At 39.6% G+C, this 26609-nt stretch overlaps 1 protein-coding gene across 2 annotated transcripts; it reads left to right on the top strand.

Moving 5' to 3' along the window:
• The first annotated feature begins 4461 nt into the window (after positions 1-4461).
• On the top strand, positions 4462-15601 carry LOC124121611 (beta-lactamase domain-containing protein 2-like). Of its 2 annotated transcripts, none has more exons than XM_048389616.1 (8): positions 4462-4692; positions 7196-7387; positions 7894-7993; positions 9204-9312; positions 10336-10458; positions 11778-11962; positions 13062-13310; positions 15303-15601. In XM_048389616.1, exons 1-8 carry the CDS (start codon positions 4550-4552, stop codon positions 15483-15485), a joined length of 1284 nt encoding a protein of 427 aa, XP_048245573.1. In that variant the 5' UTR covers positions 4462-4549; the 3' UTR covers positions 15486-15601. The 2 variants fall into 2 exon arrangements, with proteins under 2 accessions (XP_048245573.1, XP_048245574.1); XM_048389617.1 differs by having other exon boundaries at positions 4464-4692; positions 13062-13307.
• Positions 15602-26609: the final 11008 nt, after the last annotated feature.

Genomic DNA, 26609 nt, shown 5'->3' with positions numbered 1-26609 from the left:
ATGTGGAACAGTGGTTTATTTCAGTGTCACGCCTTACAATGTTAAAAATTATTTATATACAATACATAAATAAAATATGAATGGACATGATGGAAACATAAAACATATAACTCATAAAAAGTATGAAGCTATAACAATTTCAGCACTTTGTTAAAGACAATTCATATAAAAGTTAATAATCGTTTAAACATTACTAAAAGGGTCTTAGATACACAATACTGTAAGTCGTCCGAGTTCAATATAAAACATAACTTAAGCATAAAGGGTATAGACATTCTTGGATACATTTGAAGCTTTACAAAATTATTTATATCTTAAATTTTCATAAAAAGGACAACATATAAGAAAGTGATTTTCATCTTCAACAGTGCGGATATTTAAAGTATTAAAACAGTATTTATAAATTCTATCACACAGTAGGGTTGGTGGTTTAGAATAGCGTCCAGTTTCTATAGCAAGGGGTAAACTTCCTGCCTAGATTTAAGGACCGACGCCGTGTTTTAGCTTTGTTCTGATGTGGAAGTTTACCCCATGCGTGTGTACATGTACATATGAATATGTTTTGATGTCAACCTGTGTGTGTAAATGAACCACTATATATAGCCACGTTGTATAACGTTGTAAACACTGACATCCTGTGTGTTCATTTCCCAATGTATTCAGCTATATTGTTTGCAGAGTAGGTGCTTGCGGACATGTGCCGTGGTATATGCATACTGACACAATACGTGTATATGTATCCAATATCCAGGCTTGGTGACGTGTTACAGGATACAGATGTCATATTATATCAGTTATGAGTTATGTACCCTTCTGAGACTTGTTGACGACTCTAACGTGAATTTCCGCCTCTTCGGGAAGAACATGATTTATTTTTCAAAGTAGCATGCGTGTAAGCAACAAAAGTAGGACAGACGTTTTCATGACACGTTTTAACCCATACCCGGTGCATCAGGTCCAAAAATGAAAATTAATTTTAAACGAATGAGATTTATGGCAGAATTCTGCACAGGTTGGTAGAACCGATGATAGTATCACATCATTGAGGAGGGGGGCAACAGAAGCATACATTATATGGATGAAGCAATGCCAATGTTTATATGCTTAAAACCAGTCTGCTCACTCCTCTCTTCCAAATAGTCAAGAAAGTCGATGTGCTTTTGACCCAAAAACTTTATACAGAGAAGATGTGGATAAAAACATTGACAATAATTCAACGTGCCGATGGTACCAGATTTGTGACGTTAGAGATCAAATACAAAGTGAGACATTATCTGGAAGTACAATCTGGATATGTCCACAAAAAGACCAAGTAAAAGAAGGCATTAGATTTCGATGCCTTCTTCAGAAAAATTGCGAAACATCTACGGGTTCTTTTCGACTGTTATTTCATGTTGGACCTTCTTGCTGTCATTGCTGGGGCGATGGGGTAGACTAGTGGTTAAAGCGTTCGCTAGTCACGCCGATGACCCGTGTTCGATTCCCAACATGGGTACAATGTGTGAAGCTCATTTCTGGTGTCCCTTGCGTGTTATTGCTGGAATATATAGCTAACGGCGGCGTAAACCATACTCACTCACTCACTGCTGTCATTGCTGACCACAGCAAACACAGCGACCGTGTGTGACCTCACAGACTGCAACTGCTGCCCTACAGACGGCCGGCCTATCACGTGGCGAGGTCTATGCTGATGATTGTTTGTCCACTGTGGGCTGATTTTCAAGGTTCTATTCATTTTCAATGTTAATGTTATGTGATATATTGGACTCGTGACTGAGCCGTCTCCCGGTTCATAACTAGACAGCTGTTCACTTAATTGCTCACCTACCCTTGACACAGCAATTCATATTGATTGGTGAGATAACGCAAGGGTCAAAGATGAATGAGGACAAGAAACTGGAACTGTCAGATGAGTGTATCATTGAATACACAATGCCGAATGCCCTCGGCCATGGGAGCCTGCCAACTTACACTCAAAGTGCTTGACTACCAGTTGTCGGACTTTCATTTAGTGTGGAAGCCTCGGTGGCTGAGTGGGTTAGATTGATGACTTTGTGTGCTGGTGATTAGGTGCCTCACCCTGGCAGGTGTGGGTTCGAATCCCGGAAGGGACAAAATTCTGTACTTTACTAAGAAAGTGTTATCCCAAATATAGCATTTGTTACGTGTGTATCATTGCACACACAAGCAGTGCAAGCCACCATTCATTTCTCAAGGAATGAGAAAACATGACAAAGGCACAACTCTTTTAATCTAAGCTTAATTAAATCCTACAATTTGCCCCATCAAGTCACTAACCACATAGGGGCGGTCGGGTAGCCCAGTGATGAAAGTGTTCGCTCGTCACGCCGAAGACCCGGGTTCGATTCCCGTGATATTGCGGGCATTTTGCTAAAAGGTGTGTAAAACCATACTCACTCACTCACTAACCACATATCTGACTTTACGATCAGTCCAACCAGGACAGTTCGTCATCCATTTAAATGGTGAACCTGCCACCAAATGTAAGTTGTCTGCCTTACGGCACAAAGCCTTAACGTTCCTCAACTGTCACACACACTCACTCAGACATACACAAACGGCCCGTGAAGATTCGGGGTAGAATAGGTGATCAGTAACCCATGCTTGCAGTATAAGGCGACTATGCTTGTCGTAAGAGGCGTGGTCATGCTCACTGACTGGGTTGTCATCGTATCCCAAATGCGTGGTTCAATGCTCATGATGTCAGTCACTGGATTATCTTGTCCAGACTCGATTATTTACAGACCGCCGTCAGTCATATAGCTGGTATATTGCTGAGTGCGACGTTAAACAACAAACAAACAAAACACATACACACATAATACACACACGTACACAAACATAATACACACACGTACACACACACATAATACACACACGTACACACACACATAATACACACACACGTTATACCCACACGTGATACACACACATGATACATGCACACACACATAATACACTCACACACACACTTAATACACACACGTACACACACATAATACACACACACGTTATACCCACACATGATACACATACATGATACATGCACACACACATAATATACACACACATACACACACATTACACACACACACACACACACACACACACACACACACACACACACACACACACACACACACACACACACACACACACACACACACACACACACACACACACACACAATACACACATACACACACACTGGCTGCAAGAACCAACCAATACGATGCTCCAGTTGTTATCATGCGTGACATCGCCGATTCCTAACATCAGTATGGGGCGTTCCTGTTTCTGTCAACCACTAGTAAGCCAGAGTCAGTCACGAATATTTACAGGCGTGCGACATACAGTTGGACGGTGACTGGTTGCTGTGTATTGCATTCCTTCACGCTATCTGGATAAGCTTACAAGTCCACATGCCAAGCATGTGGTACACTATCCAGTCTAAGGTTTCACCACTATCGTTTACTGATACACAGTAATGAGTGAGTCAGTTGAGTTAAACGCCGCTTTGAAAAAAATAAGTTATATATGGTGGATAGAGGTTAATGAGGGAGAAAAGCCCGAAGGGATGCAGTCATCAGACGCCTACCACACTGGTAAACCCCACTAGCCCGGATGTGGTGCTGACAATCCTAGAAACATAATCTGGGCGAATCGGGATTCGAACCCACAATCACAGGTTTCTGGCGTGCCCAAGAGACGCAACTCTGCACCGAGAATTGAGGCGTCTGGGACGTCAGGCCACTCGTGCCCCCACGTATAATGAGCCAACCATCTTTTTATACATAATATCAATCTTCGTGTTTATTTATCATGCACATCAACCCATTTTCCTTGCCGGCCGCTTCAACAGTTATCATTCTTTATTTGATTCCTCCACATAAATTGCTGAATAACTGTAAACTCACAGATGGAAATATATATCACGCGTTCGTTGGTTCGATGCCCGATGCGTTATACAAAAACACCCGTTAAAAAGATGGTACTTGTTATTTCCCTACCTGACGCTCGGCATTAAGTTGTCCCGAACTGGTCGGCACGTAGTCAGTATACTGTGTCTAAATAATGTGTTAATGTTAAACTGCGGCATGGTGTCTCAGTGGGCTAGCTTTTAAAGTTGCACAAGCAGACACACACAGGTTCGTTTATGCACGTCGCTATATAAGCGCAATAATCTTAAACGCGACGTTAAACCCCATTTCACATCGCCTCACATTAAATAATACATGCTATGTGTATGTTCAAAGGGGCAATTTTTACCTATACTGGTACCACGAGTATAAACCCGAATTCACACTCAATGCGAGAGATGCTATCATATTTCGTACATCTGCACTGGCTGTGATCTGGATGTATTGTGTCTAACTTAGAACAGCAATGCGCGCGCATGTACATTAATGAACTCGTGACAGGGCGCAGTCAAACCTATCGCTCCTCCCACCATGTCGTTGTGACCTATACCAGCAAGGTCAAGGTGAACTATTGTAAACACCGCCTACACCACAAGCCAAGCTAAAACATGGATTTCCTTGAAACTTGCGTTGTTCTGCTTATAGCATATATTGTTCTGAAGTATTTAGGGACACTTGTAACTCCGAAGTTAGATCTGGTGATCGGAGGTTACTGTCATCCTAAGTTTAAGAAGGTTGAGGAGCTAATAAGGTAGGTTGCGATTATACGTGTTTGTATAGCTGCATATTGGTGTCAGTGAGTGAGTGAGGCTTAACGCTGCTTTGAACAGTAGTCCAGATGTATCTCAGCGTCCCAGCATATTGTGGGAGGAAAGCCCGAAGTGATGCGGGTCTCAAACACCCCCCCCCCCCCCCCCCCCCCCCCACACACACATATTTATATAGGATGCTATACCTATAGGATATGTTTTAAATGAGTCATTTCTTTTGAACCCGTAAAGTTAAGGGTTAGAATATTGATCTTCAGCAACCCATGCCTGCTGTTAAAGGCGATTTTGCTTGTCGTAAGAGGCGACTAACGGCATCAGGTGATCAGGCTCGTTGACTTGGTTGATGCATGTCACCGTATCTAAATTTAGTAGATCGATGCTGTCTGGTGCAGATTCGATTATTAACAGATCGCCTACATATAGCTGGAATATTGCGGAGTGCGGCGTTAAACAACAACCACAATCTGCTTTTGTCATTGCTCTCAACACATAGGTTCGTCCCCAACATAACTCTATCGATATGCAGGTGACCTACATGCCACAGTTCGGTACAAAAGTCTAAACAAATAGTGCTGATAAAGATAGGGCTTCGGAATAGTATGGAGAGTAATATCGCTTGCTTGTATTTATAACTTGCACAGACCGGTGACAGGGATAGACATTAACCAAGAAAGTCTACGAGCCTGAATAGTGATAACATTCAGCAATACCCCACAAAAATGTTTTAAAATTCTACTAGCCCTTGGGATGAGTGAAACTGGTCCGGGTTGGTGTCGATTTCTATCGCTGTAGGGGTCAGGTCGCTAGGGAAACTTGAATTTAAAGGATTATGGGTCAGTTCTCTACTTGAACACACAATAACCGTTACGATAGTCCGATAATTTTGTCTCAACCACATCTGAGATGCTTCGGAATCGTACAATGGAATTTTAGTTGAGATTTTTTTCAGGCCTTAACGTTTTATGTTATAATTATCAATGTTTTTTGTCGCCTTTTATTCCTTACTCTACCATTGCAACAGGGAAACAATAAAGAGAAACATGATACCATGATATCATGAAACCATGATATGAAATTGAAGGAAGGAATGTTGCACGATAAGGTGACTTATCTGGCTTTGTCCCATAAGTGAATACTGTTTAATTAAGAAATAGACGATGAGTGGGAGTTGTCTGTTGTACAAACAGCCCCGTGTGTTTTTTTCACCCTGCAGTGTTTTATTGTACGACAAACAACGACCACGAGTCGTTTATTTCATATATGGGTCATAAATAACATGTACATCCTCTTTAAGGATGTAAATAATATGTTCGAGCTTCAAAAATATTTATCCGTATTTAAATAATGATGACTCCCTGATTAGATTAGGACCTATGTAATATCGGACAATTCCTTATTATGAACAGGCGCGGGGGTGGGTGGGTGGGGATTTGGTCTTTCACGCATATTCTTATAATTTGCACGTCGATTATCTGCACCTTTTCTCCCAATACCGATTGCCATATCTTTCTCCCTTTGGGATGCGATTGTTCGGCCATTGCGTTTATCTACGTTGCCCAGCTGCATCTACGGGGAACAACTCACGAGACACCTCCCTCTAGAAAATAGCGTCGTCCAATTTACTACGTAATCAAGTTGCGTGCGCATGTTCGAATATCCACAAATGTCGTCATTATATAATGAAAATGTTAGGCGTGTTCAAAAGGCAGACGGAAAGCCATTTTTCTTTATTGCACTAACAACTGTCTTTACTTCTGATATGGTAAAATACACAAATATGGCTACAATTAGTGAAAAAGGCAGGTATTTAGAACTTTGAATGAAAATCTAAGTATGAGAAAGTCCGTGACCATAGATGTATATATCTTTGTAATATTTTGACGTTAATCTCCTATGTTGATCTCCTATTGGTCAAAAACTTTCCCATGTTCAAATTTCGGAAAGAAACGCTTTAGGAGAACCTCTAATATGACCATTTTGACACATGGTATGCTTACCAGTGCATTATCACAAGTCTCAAAGATGCAATTATTGAAATGAACAAAGTTTAGTTCTCTTTCACATGACCATGTCTTATAATTTTCGTAATTTCGAAACATTAAAGTTCATTCTTAAATTATGCAGATTACGTTAGACAAAAAGGGCCCATATCCTACCTTGTCCGATGCATCACAATTTACGTTTCCATTGCTAGCAGCAGGGAATTGAACATTTGGAGGTTTACACTTTGATGCCGCAGACCTAGTATCCAACATTTGCTCTCACGTATATCGCACACATTTAATATGCTTGGAGGGAACGCTGCTCTCACGATCATCGACTGGTCGATTGTCTTAACGGTTGGCCTGCGATATGAAGAATTGCAGGAAACATACGCTTAACTTTGGAATCTACGTAAAGATAATTTTGTTTTAAATTCATTTACAACATTGCTGTAAAACTGCAAAGAAAGAAGTTTGAATTCAGACTCTCTTTGCCTTGCAGGAAGAAAGTGATAAGCGGAAAGGAAAAGGGTGGGGCGTTTGCTGTCTATCATCGAGGTGAGGTGTTGATTGACATGTGGGCGGGGTATGCTGATGAGGAAGCCAAGAGGCCATGGACACGAGACACAATGACAGTCACGTTTTCCACTACAAAAAGTATCGCAGCTATAACTATTGCTAAAATGGTAGAAAGGTAAGGAACAGTCATACCCATGGAGGCATAACCCGAGCAAATGAATGTTCTGTTCAAGTCGTGTAGTTAGTCAACCAAGAACTGATACTTGTATATTAGAAATTATTCATGTGCTGTGTCTAATTCTTTGCACTTTTGCGGAGAATATTGATATAGTTCTCCTAAAGTAAAGTTTAATGTAACTTTGCATAATCTCATCAAAGCTGCAGGAATGTGTTACATGTGGTATGTTGAAAATAAGAAATTCATCATTACTTTTGTTACCATCATTCTGTTGATCCCATGTATTACTATTTTAATACTGTATTAATGTGAGCAGTATTGCTGATTCTTTTATTGTACCAACTGCTAATATACCAGCATTCTTGGTGAAAAAAACCTATTGAAATGTATTATGGGCCTGTGACCTTAAATTTCTGAAATAAGTCTATGTCTATGTCTATGGAAAGACATAATAAAATGTTTTTTCAAGAGTATGTGTATTTTAAAACTATCGTAAATTTCAGTGGTTGGTTGGACTACAGCAACCTTGTATCCGACTATTGGCCAGAGTTCGGTTGTAACGGAAAAGAAAACATTACAGTTGAAATGCTGCTCAGCCATCAGGTAGGTAGATGAAGAAAAGGATGTGCAAATATCAGGACCACCAGAAACACAGTTACTGCATCAGGTAGGTAGATGAAGAACAGGATGTGCAAATATCAGGACCACCAGAAACACAGTTACTGCATCAGGTAGGTAGATGACGAAAAGGATGTGCAAATATCAGGACCACAAGGAACACAGTTACTGCATCAGGTAGGTAGATGAAGAAAGGGATGTGCAAATATCAGGACCACCAGAAACACAGTTACTGCATCAGGTAGGTACATGAAGAAAAGGATGTGCAGATATCAAGACCAACAGAAACACAGTTACTGCATCAGGTAGGTCGACGAAGAAAAGGATGTGCAAATATCAGGACCACCAGAAACACAGTTACTGCATCAGGTAGGTAGATGAAGAAAAGGATGTGCAAATATCAGGACCACCAGAAACACAGTTACTGCATCAGGTAGGTAGATGAAGAAAAGGATGTGCAAATATCAGGACCACCAGAAACACAGTTACTGCATCAGGTAGGTACATGAAGAAAAGGATGTGCAAATATCAGGACCACCAGAAACACAGTTACTGCATCAGGTAGGTACATGAAGAAAAGGATGTGCAAATATCAGGACCACCAGAAACACAGTTACTGCATCAGGTAGGTCGACGAAGAAAAGGATGTGCAAATATCAGGACCACCAGAAACACAGTTACTGCATCAGGTAGGTAGATGAAGAAAAGGATGTGCAAATATCAGGACCACCAGAAACACAGTTACTGCATCAGGTAGGTACATGAAGAAAAGGATGTGCAAATATCAGGACCACCAGAAACACAGTTACTGCATCAGGTAGGTACATGAAGAAAAGGATGTGCAAATATCAGGACCACCAGAAACACAGTTACTGCATCAGGTAGGTACATGAAGAAAAGGATGTGCAAATATCAGGACCACCAGAAACACAGTTACTGCATCAGGTAGGTAGATGAAGAAAAGGATGTGCAAATATCAGTTTCCACGTGTTGATGTCAGTGTTGACGTTGCAATGTCGTTCTGGCTCAACATTTCACTTGCAATATATATCAGGCTGGCCGTGTAATCCAATCAAATCAGATGGTTTGCTTTCTTCAACATGTTACGAGCTCCCATATCTTACATCACCAACTACTGTAAAAAAACAATAAATCACCAACTTGGATATGTTGATTTCTCTCTCGTAAATTTAAGGCTGGTTTGGTGTGGCTTAATGGCGAGAAGACAACATTACGAGACATCCGGGACTACCCTGCTGAGTTTGAGAAGCTGTTAGAACGCGCAACTCCCGAATGGCAGCCAGGTGAGTGAGTGAGTGAGTCCACTTACGTCATCGCGTTTTGTACAGAGACATTTTATTAATGCTGTCTGTTTGTTGTTTAACGCCGCACTCAGAAATATGCCAGCTATTTGACGACGGTCTGCAAATAATCGAGTCTTGACCAGACAATCCATTGATTAACATCATGAGCACTGATCCACGCAATTGAGATACGATGACATGCATCAACCAAGTCAGTGAACCTGCCCACCCGATCCCTCTTACGACAAGCACAGTCGCCTTTTACGGCAGGCATGGGTTGCCGAAGACCTATTCTACCCCGGATCTTCACGGGTCTACCATTTCATAAAAACGATTCAGTACAAATATATGATTAGAAACCACAATAAATGAATCATGACTCAACATGAGGGGCCTTTGAGTTATTTTGTATGATGTAAAGTACTATATGTTGATTCATGTGAGTGTAGTAACGAATTGTTATCTGAAGATGCTTGGAAAAGGTTACATGATTGAACGAAATGAATATTAGACAAAGCGAGTGGGAATTTAGAACATTCTGACTCGAATTTCGTGAAATAAGCAACTTTATACACACATAATTGTCATAACCACTGTTTTATCCGTGAACAATGAAGAAATCTTGTGGAAGAGCAGAAGGAGGTTCCTTAGAGACAACCGCGTCGAGAAGGTAGCTTGTGACGTCAGTGTCCATAATGACGTCACCACGTCTCACGTCAATATCTATATATTTATGTGTTAGGTCAAGAATGTTGTTATCATCACGTCAATAATGCTATAGCTCCCTGGTAATCACTGTTACACACGTTCTTATGACAGAGTTTAATCAACTTGGTTGTTTCCAACCAAATTGATAATTATCTCAAGTACCGTTAATTCTGGATAGCTGAGTATATATCCAATGCACCAACATATTGTGATCAAAAAGCGGCCAACTCAAAATAGCCCCCGTCCTATAGTTCTCACATACGATGGCTAATTCCCTGCATGTGGACATGTATCTTCTCTCCTTCTCATGCCCAGGTACCAAGCGGGGATACCACACTGTAACATACGGCTACTTTGTTGATACACTAGCAAGGAAGGCCGACCCGAAGCATAGAAATATATCAACAATATTCAAGGAAGAAATTCAAGATCCATATGGTAAAAAGAAACAGATATTACCGGAATATGTACGCCTATGTTTGTGGACGAACTGTATAAACTGTCAATGAGGATAAAACAATGTATTAAAAATTAACATATTTCATCCATTTCTATATTATTTTGAGCTACGATTGTATGATCATTAACTTATGCATGGTGTGACGAGGTTTATACCATAATTTGAGTACCTATTATTATCATTATCATCATAATCTTCTTCATCATCATCATTCATCATCATTCATGATCATTCATCATCATTCATGATCATCATCAATCATCATTCATTATCATCATTCATCATCAATCATCATCATTCATCATCAATCATCATCATCATCATCATCATCATCATCATTCATGATCAATCATCATTCATCATCATCATCATCATCATCATCATCATTCATCATCAATCATCATCAATCATCATTCATCATCATCATCATCATTCATCATCGTCATAATTCATCAATCATCATCATCATTCATCATCATCATCATTCATCATCATTCATGATCATCATTCATCATCATTCATCATCATTCATCATCAATCATCATCATCATCATTCATGATCAATCATCATTCATCATCATCATCATCATCATCATCATTCATCATCAATCATCATCAATCATCATTCATCATCATCATTCATCATCATCATCATCATTCATCACCGTCATAATTCATCAATCATCATCATCATTCATCATCATCATTATTCATCATCATCATCATTCATCATTCATCATTCATTCATCATCATCATAATCATAATCATAATCATAATCATAATCATCAACAATCATCATTCATCATTATCATTCATCATCATCATTCATCATCATCATCATTCATCCATAATCATTCATCATCATTACCATCATTATCATTATTATTATTATTATTAGAGGTGGAATAAAGGATTATCCTAGTACTCGATTGTAAATCCATGATGCGCGACAGACAGATAATCCCTGTTACTAATAACTGTTAAATTTTGATGATTGAAAGAATATAAGGAACATGTGAGCATTTCGATCACGAATAGTCGTTGCAACAAAAGCGCAAACATCTTGAACACGATGTTAAACCCCATTTCACTTCACATCACCTTGATCACAAATAGAGACACCACCTCACTCAATGTCTTGTTGAGAAGTCACCAAATCAAATCAACAGTTGATGTCATCTTCAATTATTTGCGACAATTAAAAACATGAAACAATAGACGTGAGTTAACCAATAATATTTGTTATTATGATATCCGTTGCGCTTGGACTTCACTGAAAACATGCTGCTTTTACAGATATCGATTTTTATATCGGTCTCCCAAAGGAACTAAGCTACAGGATGGCTAGGGGGCACTTCTTCACTATTGCAGAGCTCTTGATAAGCAGTCTTTCCGTCCCTAGAAAGTTTATACTTTTTGCCAAGATGATGTTTTCGCCTTCCTCCATGCTTGGAAAATCAATCAAAACTATGGATTTTTCAGTAAGTTTGTGTGTATGCTATTTTGATGAGCATTCGTTTCGCTTTGTTCGAATCTACATTGCGGTTGACCTTTAAATTCATGTAAAATGAAACCTTGTTATTCCGATTCCATCTAGATGTAGTGGATGGACATGGTTATGTTGCACCAATGATGCGCTAATCTGGACGATGCCACTAGTAGTCGATATTACGGTATAATTAGACTTTGCTTAGCCAGATGGTTAAAGTCAGACAAAAACGTAGTTGTAGATAGCTTGGTGTAGCAAAGGTCATTGGGTTTATTTGAAATGAGTGAGTGGTGATTTACGCCATTTCAAGTCGTTTTAAGCAATATCTAGGTCGGAGATGTGATAAATTGGGTTTAATAGTGGCAAATCGAGCAACGGCCTGCGACAAGCGAACGGTTTAACCTCTGTGCTAGCCCACAACCGTATTGGCGTACAGAATTGACAACAAACTGGAATATTTTCGAGAAGTTGGTATTCTGGAATGAATTTATTAACTTTGTCTGATATGGTAATAACAGAAGAACATTTATATATTTATCTATGACGTTGCTAGGGCTTTAACATGCCAATGAGGAGAATCCTGGTAACCATTGTATTTGTTCAATATTGCTTCCTCGAGTCTAAAGGGGTAACATATGGCCACAAGAGATAACATTCGCAGATATGTGCATGTTACAGTCAATGTGTAAATGGACTGAAATTTTCACTTTGGCAACTTATAAAATGCTCAAAATTGTACTTATTTTTTTATTATTTTCAGTTCAAAATGGCTTAAACACATCACAGCACACGTATTATGATCGGATTAGACTAAAAAGAAATATTGCAAAAGATACTTTGACATTCGTTTTCTTTTAATCCCATCACTTTCTGTCGCTGGGTGATAAAATAGAGCATTAACAAATTTGGAATATTGAATTAAATGGTACACATTGCCTGATTTTACCCATTGTGTGTGACATATATGGAATAAGGATATCTGGACAAAATTTAAAAAAAAGATTTTTTTTATTGTATATTATGTCCAGTATGCGTTGTTGAGACCTCTATTGATTTGCATTGCTAATATGATTGTATCGTCATTGTTATAGAATACTGAACTCAATGACCCTGAAACACGAAGCATTGGGTTGTCATCGTTTATCGGTTGCGGGTCTGCTCGATCGTTAGGAAAACTCTACAGCTATATTGCAAATGGCGGCACATGCAAAGGGAAGCAACTCTTTCCACCCAATCTTAATGAGCGCCTAACGAAACCAGTCACTTCAGGATATGACGAATGCATCGCCAAGGAAAATACCTATGGACTTGGCTTTATGTTCCGGGATAATCCACAGGTAGTAGGTCACTTCAGTCTAATTTTTTGCTCGGCGAATACCACTAACATATACCAAACTATACAGGTTTTATCAATGTTAGATTTAGTCCCATAGAATTTAACAAGAGTTTAAATTAAATATTATTATGTTGATTATATTTTGATACAATTGGGATGCTTGATATCACCCGCACACCTTCCACGTAACGTTGACCAGGGAGACGTGCACATGTATATCATAACTATACGTCTTCATGTATGTCACAATTTTGCAATTTGGATATTTTACACCTAGAATAATAAAAAACCGCATACTATATATACCGCAAAAGAAACGTCACAATGGATAGATATATGAGAAACCTTATTTGTCCAAACACTGTAAACATACTTTGAGACATATTAAAAAGATGAAACTCGGCAAAACTGATCGTCATAGTTGAAATTAAAGTGTCAAATGTTCTTAAAGTGAAACACAACACTAGTCTCTTAGAAAATGACATCACAAGTCCGTATCTCGTGTGTCCGCCATGTGCAAGGATGACTGCCGTGCAACGTCGATACATGGAATGGATGAGGCGGTTGATGTAAGCCATAGGTACTTGAGCCTACACTCTGAGGAACGCCTGACGCAGTTCAGCTGAAGTTGTGGGCCTTGGTTGGCTCTCGTCTGAGAAGAGGACTCTTCTTCACTGCTGGTGGCGCCAGTGCTGGTGTTGTGTTGCCCACTGATGACGGTACCGGCGATGACGTGGTGTCAGAATGGGTCGTCGGTGTGGCCTGTGACAGTGGAGGTGTCCGCATTAATGTGTCGCTGGTGTGTCCCCTTGGTCTGTCGAGCAGTTTCCGCAGCAGTAAGAAAGCCATCTTGAAGATGCTATCGCACAATCTGACGATCCTGACGTCGGGTGGTGACCCTTGGTCTTCCACTACGTGGTCGGTCAAGTGTATTGTTGGTGGTCTGGTACCGTTGCTGGAGCCTGTATTTGGTCCTTATGTGGACTTGAAATGCACTGGCCAATTGTCGGGCGTTTTGTCCAGCTTGAGATCGTCCAAGGGCTTGGTGTCGCTGATTTCTTGCATTTGGTAGCAATTCAATAGCGAATGAATGTTATCCGATTTGGGTGGATTTTTATAGGGAAGCAAATGGGGGAATGTGCATTTCAATTTGCACGGAACTCACGTGCATCGGGTTACCATGGCCGTTGCCGTGGTGCGTTTGGGCGATCGGTTTTATTGTCATCTGCTTTGTGTTTTTATCAAAAAATCTCATTTTTCTGGACAAGGTAATGTTAAATTTTAGAAACTTTGACAAAAATTACTTTGATATTTAAATGACAACTTTGTATGAAATGTTACTTGAGGTGACGTTTCTTTTGCGGTTCAGTATATTGCTATAGATTTAAAAAAAATCGTATTGCCTTCAATTATATGAAAAAAACATATATCTTTTATTTTAAATATTACCAACTGAAATTGCGATACAGAACCATAAATCGATGAAATGTTTTGTAAATTCTCTATGGCAATCGATACCATTTGAATTACTTCCACCCATTTTTTGTATCATATGATATGAGTACTTACAACTACATGGAGGACCAAATAGTGGTCCTGTACCACGGGCCCATGGTCTATCGTGGTATCTTGAAAAAAAAGTGAAATAAATGTCATATGGAGATATTTAAAAAAAAATATGTGGAATTTAAATGACATATCAAACTGGAGATGGGTTAGCGCTTAACAATTGCCCAGATGTATATCTATATTAACCGGTTCCTATCATGCATTTGGCGGCTTGTGTCTCTTACAAACTAGTTAGCGAAAGGTGTTATGATAGAAATATTTTCCAAACTGATGATTACACATTTGACATGTACATATATGCTTTAACAGCACTGAGAAAACTGAAACAATAATTTTTAATTCACATAAACAGGATGAATGTGTACCTTCATTACAGCCAGTTTATAAATGTGATGATATTGTATATAATGCGTCTTTAACTTTACAGGGAAATCTGGTCTTTGGACACCCGGGTCTGGGAGGTCAAGTGGTATATGCAGACCCAACCAATCAGATTTCACTTGCATACGTTACAAACTACAACTCCATATTTGGATTCTGGGATGACTCAAGGTTCTTGGATTTGGAGAAGACGTTCTATGAATGTTTCCGCGAATATCAAACTTCGTAAACCAACATTCGTATCACAACATAAACAATGACACATTTTGTCATGTGCTAACAGACTTTACAATGTCACAGTCGTTACAATAAAAGACTTCGAAGTCGTAAAATTACCGAACGGAACATGTCTTGTCCACATTTCGCAAAGCAACCTATACTTTGGTTTCAATGCAACTGTTCCATCACGTGTGTATTCCCCTGCTTTGTTTAGTCACACTTGTGTAGTTGTTTTAATTGCGTTTATATCGAACACGCTTATAACGAACTGACGGATATAATGACATGATCCCGTCCATTTGCTGCATAGTTGCTGTATGGATGCTTTTAACGAACTACGGTTATAACGAACTAAAAGTAGTGGTCCCTTTAAGATCGTGATAACCGTAATTTACTGTACTTACATTATGATGTGAGGTGAAATGGGATTTTGACGTCGCGTTCAAGATTATTTCATTTTACAGCAATGTGTTCGTGTTTGGCTGCTTGTGTGTGAGGCTGGATGTACTTGTCCGGATTCTGTCGGTTTTAAAGTTCTAGCCCTCTGAGATGTCATGCCGCAGTTTAAACATGGGAGTTTGACTGAGACGCTCTGACTCAGAGCCGGACAGTCCTTGTTTACACCCCAATGAAGCTGAACGCCAGGCAGGGTAACAACACATCTTTTGGTATGACTCGGCCTGTGGATCGAACCCCGACCTTTCACTCTCCGGGAAGACGCTCTATCCACTACGCTACGGAGTGTTAAAACGTGTTGAAGACGGGTGTACACGACATGGCGTTTGAGTTAGATATTTAAAAGATGTCACAAACACAATTTAATACACATTCTTTACTTTTTAAACATTATTTAACATCAGTTATTGAGAAAATGTTTTGAGCGATAATATATCGGAGGTTTAAGGGTATGTGATATTAAGTTGTGTATCACTCAAACAGTAACGTGAATATTTCATCAAAGTTGGTAACGGGTGCTCAGTTTTGTTTGTTGTTTAGCGCCCCACTCAGCAATATTTCAGCTGTATGACGGTGGCCTGTATATAATCCATTCTGAAGGAGACAATCGAGGGATACGCAGTTGGGATACGAGGACATACATCAACCAAGTCAGCGAGCCTGACCATCCGATATCGCCAATCGCCTCTAACGACAACAAACACGGGTGCCTGGAGATCAATTCTAACCGGATCTTCAAGGGGGGTGGATGTTTTAGCAGTTGGCAGAGATGTTGGGAACTCGACACAAACGAATCAAGTCATATTCCCACTATAATTCCCACTCGGCTAAACAGTTGCAGTCGCTGGTTTTTTTTCATAAAATAACCAGCCAGTGGCTAAATATTCGACACACCACGCATGAGTTTGTAACGTGAGTAAATTAGCCTCGCCAAACAACAGCGATAAGCATCGCATGTGGGATTAAATTGATTCATACCATCGTAGATTGTCATTGTTTCTAATTATGAATGCTATACTCTCAATAGAAATATACAAGTGCGGTAAAATGGAACCAGTTCGGCAGGATCTCGACGAAGTCATTGTATCGCATCCCAGGTTAACCTATCCCATTGCTATTTCAAAAACCATACTTTTCTTAGTGTCATCTGGCCATGTTGTCAACAGCTGTGACTAAACAATAGCTGACGGGGTCCCGGAGAAAGATTTAATTATCTGATACCAGGACCTGGGCCACATCAGCTGCCTCTGAAGATTGGATGAAGCTAAACAGATAGGTGTCTCACTGTCATTGGTATCAGTTATTTAATGCTGTGGAGGCGAGGGTGCAGCATGTATACTTTGTTCATTTCCTGTCTTATTTCATGCATTTTATGGTTAGCATTCCTACAAATGAAGATCAACACCGAATTTCTGCCTTCCATATTCAGGGATGCGTCACCATGGTGGGTACTTTTCACTGTAAAATGAAGTCACACAAATAGACAAGCGAAATGAACTTTGTAGAAGGGTAGAATTTGTTTGACGTGGGATCCTTTTCTTCTTAGGTGGGCGGGGGTTGCTTGACGTTGCATGCTTCACGGTAGGTTTACCGCTATCTAGTATGCCCTTCACAGGGGGACGGGTTTGTTTTAGGTTCCATCCACTATGTGCTTCAAACGTTTCGGGGGGATCCTGTACGTGGCATCCTTTATGTGCTGCACTTGCGCGCGGAAGTTGTGTGGTGTGGCATTAAGCAATTGTTGTTTTGACGTAGCAGCATATCTTTATATGTACGTGCTTCACAGATGGTCAGGGATTGATTGACGTGGCATTCTGCACATGCTTCATAGAATGGTGAGTTGTTTAACGTGACACCTCGTACGTGCTTCACTCATGGTGGGAGTTGTTTGACGTGGCACCCCGTACGTGCTTCACTGAATGTCGGGTTGTTTGACGTGGTATTCTGTACGTGCTTCACAGGTTGGTGGGTAGTCTTACAGACCCTGATACAAATATATATCAAATACAGCCCATGCAAGTCTATAATGTTTGGCAAGTCTAGATCACTGCAGTCTGAAAATGAAGAGAGTCACTGGGCTCCTTTTTATTATATTTTTTTTAAGAAAACTGAACTACTGTTTTTTTTATGTACGATATGTTCATTTCAGAGACTAGATTTTAGTCTAGTTGGTGGGTTGTTTGGCGTGGTATTCAGTACGTGCTTCACAGAATGCTGGGTTGTTTGACGTGGTATTCTATACGTGCTTCCCAGAATGGCAGGGGGTGTTTGACGTGGCACCCCCTACGTGCTTCACATATAAACGGAGGCTGTGATGCCATATTATACAGCACCAGAACATAGTTCACACATTTTCAATTACTCTTAGGGTCTTTCTCCAGAAAGCATCTAATTTTCATATCCGCAGACGTTTGTTTGTCTATGTTGCTATATCATCCCTTAGATGATCTTGATCAGGTCATTTATGACATGAAGCAATTATCAACGGACCATTGGCGCTACTCACGGCTTTACAACCGCTGGTACTGCTGCTGTAGTCGTGTCCTGGTTGACACTGATATGACGAAAAACGGCCTTTGCGATTCTGTCCAATATTCACAGGGTATTTGAAACTGACGCTTATATTAATAACACTGTGATACAACACACCTGTGCTAATAATTGTCCATGTACCTTACAGCACGACCCCTGAATATCCGGGGTAGAATAGATCCTCAGCAACCCATGCTTGCCGTAAAAGGCGACTATGCTTTCAGTAAGAGGCGACCAACGGGATCGGGTGGTCAGGCTCGCTGACGTGGCTGACTCATGTCATCATATCCCAATTGCGTAGTTCGATGCTCATGATGACCATCACTGGATTGTCTGGTCCAGACACGATTATTTACCAACCGCCGTCCCATAGCTGGAATACTGCTGAGTACGGCGTTAAACAATAAACAAACAGAACAAATCTTACAGTACACATCCCTTATACTTAAGTATGCTTATTTTTCATATAAGGACTGAGATGTACAACAGTCTCCAACATGATAAGTGGATTGTCATTACCACGGTGGCGCCCCCTACACCGGATGTGCAGTACCTTGCACAAATACCCGGATGGAAAGTGGTGGTGGTAGGGGATAGGCAAAGATATCGAAGAAAATAAGTACTAAAATAGTACTAAATGCTTGAAAAAAAACAGGGACAGTGTTTTCGCTATAAACGCCGTTTTTGGGTGTCTTTAACTTAAATTAAAAATATAAGTCGTTGTCCCATCAATGTTTTGTGGCGTAGTTATGACAAAAGGGAATAATGGAATAATAAATAATAGTTTACTTGTACTGGCTATTTTCAGAGACACATTTTAATTATATTTGATTACAAAATGAAATGACAATTTAATCTCGCTCTCTTATTCGCTAAACGAATTGCACGTAAAGCAACAACATGGTCCTGTATTTTCTCATGTTGTGTCCATTAATTCTGGAAAGGGGAAGAGTGAAAACAATCGTTATTTATGACAGAGGTTATCAAAGAACTTAGTAAGTCATGGGGTTGTGGTAAACGGGTCCAGCACAACAGCGGTCGTATCAGCAGATACCCAGTTCGTAGGCAGAGGCTGAATATAAATGTAAAGTGTGTCATAAAGTCTAACAGTTTAAAACCTGAGAAACACCTCACAAACATGTACAAATATGTCCTGTATGACCCACAATTGTTCTCGTTGAAATCGTATGGTGTTGTGACAGGGAGAACTGCTCACTTGTCCCTTTAAGGTCGATTAACTAAAGGCCTTCCAGTTGTTATAATAGTAATGTTGACATAATAGTAATACATGAAAGTTTTGTTTTTTTCTGAAGCGTAAATTATGGGGTCTAAACATGCTGTAACATGTATGTACGTCTACCGGGCGGGTATTATGTTGAAAAAGAAAACCAGAAAATATCGTTTGAAGATTGGTAATTATAATGAGCGTCTAGCTGGCCCCTAAAGTAAGTTGTCTAATATCAATAACAATACCATGCTATGATCAAGCGTGAGGTGTGTGTATTTGATGTATTCTTGAGAAGACTAGCGCTGAAATCATTTACTGATATATACATTTCAGTGTAAATCATGCGGTCAATACATACTATAAAATGATGTTCGTGTCGGTCCGGCAATATGTTGAGCATGTACACGAATTTAGAAAAGTTGTTTAGAAGATTAGTAACGGTTAGGATTGTCACTGAGTCATGTAGGCACACCACGTTTCGTAACAACAACAACAACAACAAAATTAAGCTAATATCAAGCTTAATGTACAGTAAACTACGTCTACAACGAACTGACCGATAACTTATGTTTTAGTCTTGGCCATGTGTTGTATATAGGCTAAATATATGCGTAGAACGAACTACGGTTATAACGGAACTTTTTCCCCTTTCAATTCCCAAAATACGTTATTTTTCTATGATGCATTCTGGGCCTTGATGCTCCCGGTGACGGTGACGTTTCGTGTGTGCGACATATGGAGAGGTTACTGGGCACAGAGATTACTCTGGGAGATTGGCGGCACTCTAGGCTTCATTGCCCCTAATGCTTTCCAGAAACGAAATCCACATTCTGATATAAACGATGCCTATAAGGAAACGGATCTCTACTTCAAGGCGGAAAAGCTTACGCTATATTTGCTCCAATGGTCATGTCCAGTATCCTACAGTCTCTTCGACTGCGCCCTATTATTGTCAGAAAATATGGCGGAGAAAGGCTTCTGGGGTTCTGAAGATGTAGAGTTGACCAAGTTTTGGCTGTCTGATTTGACGATGGCTGGGTACCAAGAACCCAAGAGAAAACCATCCTCAGAGGCAAGCGTTGCCAAATATGGACGGGATCCTGATTTGTTTCATCTTTCAACTTTCAATACATCGGAACAACCGTTAATGGTCCAGTATTCTGCGTTACGGGAACAACCAGATAACAATAACATCACAAAGAGTAGAATACTTTCCGCTTGGAATGTTGTTGCCAAAATGAACAAGATGTGTCCAGAAACAAACTTCAAAATCCCCGAATTTGCTCACACGGGTAATTATGCACAACTTGACAACATCCTTCTCGTTATAGTATTCAACTTTCCATACTATCAAAATGTGGAAATGTTGGAAATTTTGTATTCTTTACATTTCCCCCAAAGACTTTACTGTGGTACAAATTTGGAAGAATTTCGGTACCAAACAGGGCGTCTTGAGAATACTCTTTCTTTCGTTCAGGTGAAGGTGCTTGAGGGATCTCTCTCGTATAAGTGTGCCATTGCAGCTATGTACATGGAGTATCGTGTTGCTGGGTATTTGATCATAGGGGACGATACGTTACTGAATTCATGGTCGGTGATCAAGACATCATTTCCTAAGGACAAGCTTTGGATTTATAAACCTCACATTAACCTTCGACTGCATAACACACCGAAGCGTTGCTGCTTATTGCAAAGTATATATGGTGTTCCTGCACTTCAAAAATCTTTATCTGAACTTCAAAGTTATGACAGTGTCTGCACCAGATACAAGGTATTTATCAAATCCAATACGGGTTGGTCGGACGGTTTCTTCAAGGCATGGTCTGATATTGTGTTTGTGCCCACATCATATGTGAAAGAATTTCTACTTATTACGAACATATTCGCAAAGAATTGGCTGTTTCACGAACTGGCTTACCCAGCTGCATTTTACGGGATTGATAAAGAAGAGAATATATTTAGCCCTCCTGGTACCTACGTGTGGGGCAGCGACCGGAGCAATGCCACTATATTTTTTAACTCGAGTGAGTTGTTTCTTCACCCAGTTAAACTGGCAAACATAACAAATGACCTCAAGCGAAGGCAATTTTATTGTGAGACCGTCTTCCCTCTGATATTATTGTAAGAATATCATTATTAGTATTATATGTATTTATTAAAATGTATATTTGCGTGACGCCCTTTTTACTGTCATGGATTTGTCTGTGTTGTTCCATGAGAGCTGCATAGGTCAATGACGGGCAGATGTGACACTAGCACACACTTTTTTTTTTTGGGGGGGGGGGGGGGGGGCACCAGAAATGGGCTTCACACATTGTATCCATGTCGGGAATCGAACCCGGGTCTTCGGCGTGACGAGCGAACGCTTTAACCACTAGGCTACCGGACCACCCCTATTGTTTATTGAAAAGATGTTACATATTAATGAAAATATAATCATTATGTGATCATAATGAACCTCCGACACAGATTCCATTGTCTGAATAGGGCAAAAAGAGCGTTGCAAATAATCATAGGAAATATTTGCTGAAAGCAGAATCCATTGTGCGATTCCGACTTCATTGCAGGTACATTATTTACAATCAAATAGGGATGATACTAGGTGTTGGCAAAGTGGTGGGCGGATTCTGTCCCACCGTTAGTACCTGTGACAAACACATGCAAAGACAAGTCAAGTGTCAAGTTAAACAAACACGGAATTGCATTAAACGTCATTTTGTTCGAAAATTCGAATTTGGAAATGACTTCCACATGGAATGCGGAGTTCACTTAAATGAATTTCAACTTCATCATTTATAATGCGACATTGCGCTGAGGATTTTAGTACTTAATCACGCAAGTGATAAGCAACTGGATTGTTTACGTAGCTTAACAGAAAAAAACAATGGTGAGAAATGATGACAGTGGAGGAACCGTGAAGCCTGTAACAAGGTGATCGTGTGTGATGTGTTGTTACCGCGTGTTGATTCTAGTTAATAGGGTGATTCTAGTTGATGAGGGGGACAGACACAGTGACATTTGTGCATGAATGGGAATTGCCGCTAAGAAGGGCATGTGAATATTTGACAAGTAAAAAATAACACAATAATAATAACTCAAGATGTTTCCAATTTATAGTGAAGAATTTAATGTGAGTTATTTATTTTAAATGGAAAATGGAAATATACAAAAGATCTTATTCAGTATGGTTCCCCAAAATAATATAAACTGAATCATATTCCGTATTTCTATCGCCATGCGTTTTAGAGCTAACCGAAAGCATAACCTCAGTAAATGGGGTTTTACGAAATCGTGGACTGTTTATCCCAGTTCTGGTCGTATCCCAGTTCTAGTCGCTACGCTCGTGGCCGTTCAATTTGTAGAGCCTGACGAAACGTCTTTGCGGAGAATATTGAATGTTTTAGATGTGTGGTGAAAACATTGGAAATTAACTGTAAATGCAAGTAAAACAAATATTGTACATTTTAGATGTCCTTCAGTGACGAAATCTAATTTTGTTTACACATGTAATGGTAATACCATTGAGTATGTTTAGTGTTAATGATACCTCGGTGTCTGGTTGAAGAAACATCTTGATAGGAAGAAATCTGACAGAGAACTGTATAAATCTGCCACTGTCCTCTTTATCTTCTAAGTTTGAGGCTGCTGGTGGCATGTCATATGGAGAAGCAAAATTGACTTACAGTATTGTGTATCTAAGACCCTTTAAGTAATGTTTAAACGATTATTATCTTTTATATGAATTGTCTTTAACAAAGTGCTGAAATTGTTATAGCTTCATACTTTTTATGAATTATATGTTTTGTATGTTTCCATCGTGTCTCATGAGCCTTATTGCTGGGCGTTAAATATTTATTTATGAATTGTATATAAATAATTTGTAACATTGTAAGGCTTGACACTGAAATAAACTACTTCTCCCTCTCTCTCTCTCTCTCTCTCTCTCAGTAATTTGCGCAGATTGAGGTTTATCTCATCTTTTTGTCATTAATACAATTAACAGTTATTCAATAAACCTATTACCACGTTTTCGTTATCACATTATTCTTAGTTTATGACACCCCTGATCATTGGAGCACAGATCTGTGACAGAGTGAAAGTAATTTTTCACCGCTTTTTCACGAGTCAACTCATCGCCATTAATATGTGGCGAATCGGTCTCTGGTCTCCGTACAGAGGTAACAAGCGGACGTTATAACCACTGTTCCACATCACCGCTGCAATATAAATGTATTATCTGTACGAACAGATGCCATTCTGTTTTTCAAGCCTAGGGAGATCTCTAGTCCACCGACTACACTCTAAGGTATATCAAGTTGTCCACCAACCGTTTATCGCGATATATCGAATGTCGGTTTCAGAGAGTGTTATCCCCTAGCCATGACTAGATATTTAGATATACAACGTATCTACTTCAACCTATTATGCACCAAACAGACAGACAGACAAACAAACACAAATATAATAATTCTGATACAAAAATGCAAACACCTTCACCAACTATTGCTTCAACTAATCAGTGAGGAGGAACATTTCCTGTTTTCGAAAGTTAAGTTTGTAAATATATCGTGTTCATTGTGATGAATACTAGAAAACTATTTGAACATCTTTTCACGCACATGTTAATACAATTCAATAATTATATATTTGGCAAATGGATGAATTGTAAATAAACAGCCCTCTTTTAAATTGCAATACATATCGATAATTCACATTTTGTTTCATAAATATTATCAATTCGAGGTTTGAAATTTGATAATACCTTGTAGGATGTCCCAGTACTTCCTTGTATATAATCTAACCCTGGCAGGCAGACTATGGTACGTGAATCCCAGCCTGTAGTCATCACGGACTGAATATAGCACACAACACTACAGGCGTAGTAAAAGGCGTGAACAGTTACCCCCCTTTACCATCCACGCTCATCAATCAAGAATCAAACTCACTTCAGCTGTTACAGGATGAATTGTAGTTCCCGTAACTCAGAACCTGAAACTGTCATACATTTAATGATTGTCTACATGTACATGTGTTCTGGACTGAAACTCACACTTTCTTTAATGTCTGGAGGCACGGGTGGCCCAGTCGTCTAAGGCGCCGCAATTCGCTGTGCAGAGTTGCGTCCCTTGGGCACGGTAGAAACCTATGATTGTGGTTCGAATCCCGGTTCGCCCCGGTTATGTTTCTAGGTTTGTCAGCACCATAACCGAGCTCGTGGGTTTCACCGAAGTGGTAAACGTCTAAGACCTGCATCACTTGGGTCTTTCCTCCCATATTAAGCTGACACGCCGTGATATAACTGGAATACTGTTAAAAGCGGCGTTAAATACAACTCACTCACTCTTTAATGTCTGTGGAATAAGTAATCTAGGTTTTATTCATAGCATAAGAAGCAAATGTCAATGCCTTGATTCATTTATTGCAATTTTAAAGGATATTATTAAGATTTGAAAAATCATTGCACATAAAATGCCTAAAAATAACAAAACATTACCAAATTCAATAGGTTGTATGACTGAATGGCTGACAAACTCCCTTGTATCATAATCATGTGTTTTTGCCACAGTTGACAAATACATTTTTGTACAATGTTTGTTGGAATGAAAGAAAACAAATTAGATGAAAAACCACACTATATCTGGACCCAAATGAATATAAGCAGCTGGTGTAGACCTTTGTGTTATGACTTTGATTTGTTTAAGATTATACTAAATTAATACATTTTAACACCTATAACCGAAACTATGAGACTACTCTGGATCTTACATCAATGATTTTCTTCATCAAAACATGTATTTTAATGTAAGTTGTAAGTGAAAATCGGGTTAGAAGAGGTCTTCAGCAACCCCTGCTTGCCATAAGAGGCGACTGTGCTTTTCAGAAGAGGAGGCTAACGGGATCGGGTGGTCAGGTACGCGGACTTGGTTGATGCATGTAACCGCATCCCAACTGCGTAGATCGATGCTCATAATATCAATCACTGGATTGTCTGGCCCAGACTAGATTCTTCATATAGCTTGAATATTGCTGAGTGCAGCGTTAAACAACAAAGGAACAAACAAACTAAATTGTGCAATCGACTGCTTTCGACAGAGTTTTCTTATGAATATTAAAAGGGTTCTTTCGCTTTTATTTCACTATATATGATAACTACGCGATAAATCACAAAGAACAGTGAAGAACGAAGCGCGGTTTATTTTACGAAAAAAACCCATTGTTCTATCATGTCGTCATTTCCAGAGATTTGACCATGCGCTCGAAACAAATTGAACGACGTTATTTTTGAGAGAATGGTGTCCAGTGAGTTTTCTTACCCGCATTGCTGGGCAACGTGGATAAACGCAGTGGCCGAACAATCGCATCCAAAAGTGGTAGAGATATGACAATCGGTATTGGGAGAAAAGGTGCAGATAATCGACGTGCAAATTATAAGAATATGTGGGTAAGACCAAATTTATCCCCTCTGTTCATAATATGGACTTGTCCGAAACTGCCGAGGTCGGATTCTATAAAGGGAGTCATCATTATTTAAACACGGGTTAATATTTTTATGGCTTGTACATTTTATTAACATTCTTAAAGAGGCTGTACATAATATTGCTATCTCATATAAGAAATAAACGACTCGTGGCCGTTATTTAACGTACAATAAAACACTGCACGGAGAATAAATCATTCTTATTATTATCATAGCTTATTCTCCCTGCAGTGTTTTATTGTACGATAAACAACGGTCAGGAGTCGTTTATTTCTAAAGTATTGGTCATTAGTGAACCACTGAACTGCTCTGCATACTTAAAAAGCACAGACCGACCGTAAGCCCAAACAAAAAGACAGGCGCGACAGAAGTCTCCTCTTGTCGATAACAGCTTCAGCGGGAAGGCTCGTGACCGTGCTGATTGGCTGTTAATGTCACGT

Source organism: Haliotis rufescens, unplaced genomic scaffold, assembly GCF_023055435.1.
Source record: "Haliotis rufescens isolate VD_foot unplaced genomic scaffold, xgHalRufe1.0.p SCAF_8, whole genome shotgun sequence".
NCBI lineage: Eukaryota > Metazoa > Mollusca > Gastropoda > Lepetellida > Haliotidae > Haliotis > Haliotis rufescens.
The sequence above is the reverse complement of the archived record's forward strand: the minus strand, read 5'-3'. Positions and strand labels throughout refer to the sequence as shown.

Bases quoted from the DNA above. Each gene is read 5' to 3' on its own strand.
- LOC124121611 (XM_048389616.1), top strand. From the start codon at position 4,550: ATGGATTTCCTTGAAACTTGCGTTGTTCTGCTTATAGCATATATTGTT. The intron at 4,693-7,195 runs GTAGGTTGCGAT...TTTGCCTTGCAG, and splicing joins AAGGTTGAGGAGCTAATAAG to GAAGAAAGTGATAAGCGGAA. The intron at 13,311-15,302 runs GTAGGTCACTTC...TTAACTTTACAG, and splicing joins TCCGGGATAATCCACAGGTA to GGAAATCTGGTCTTTGGACA.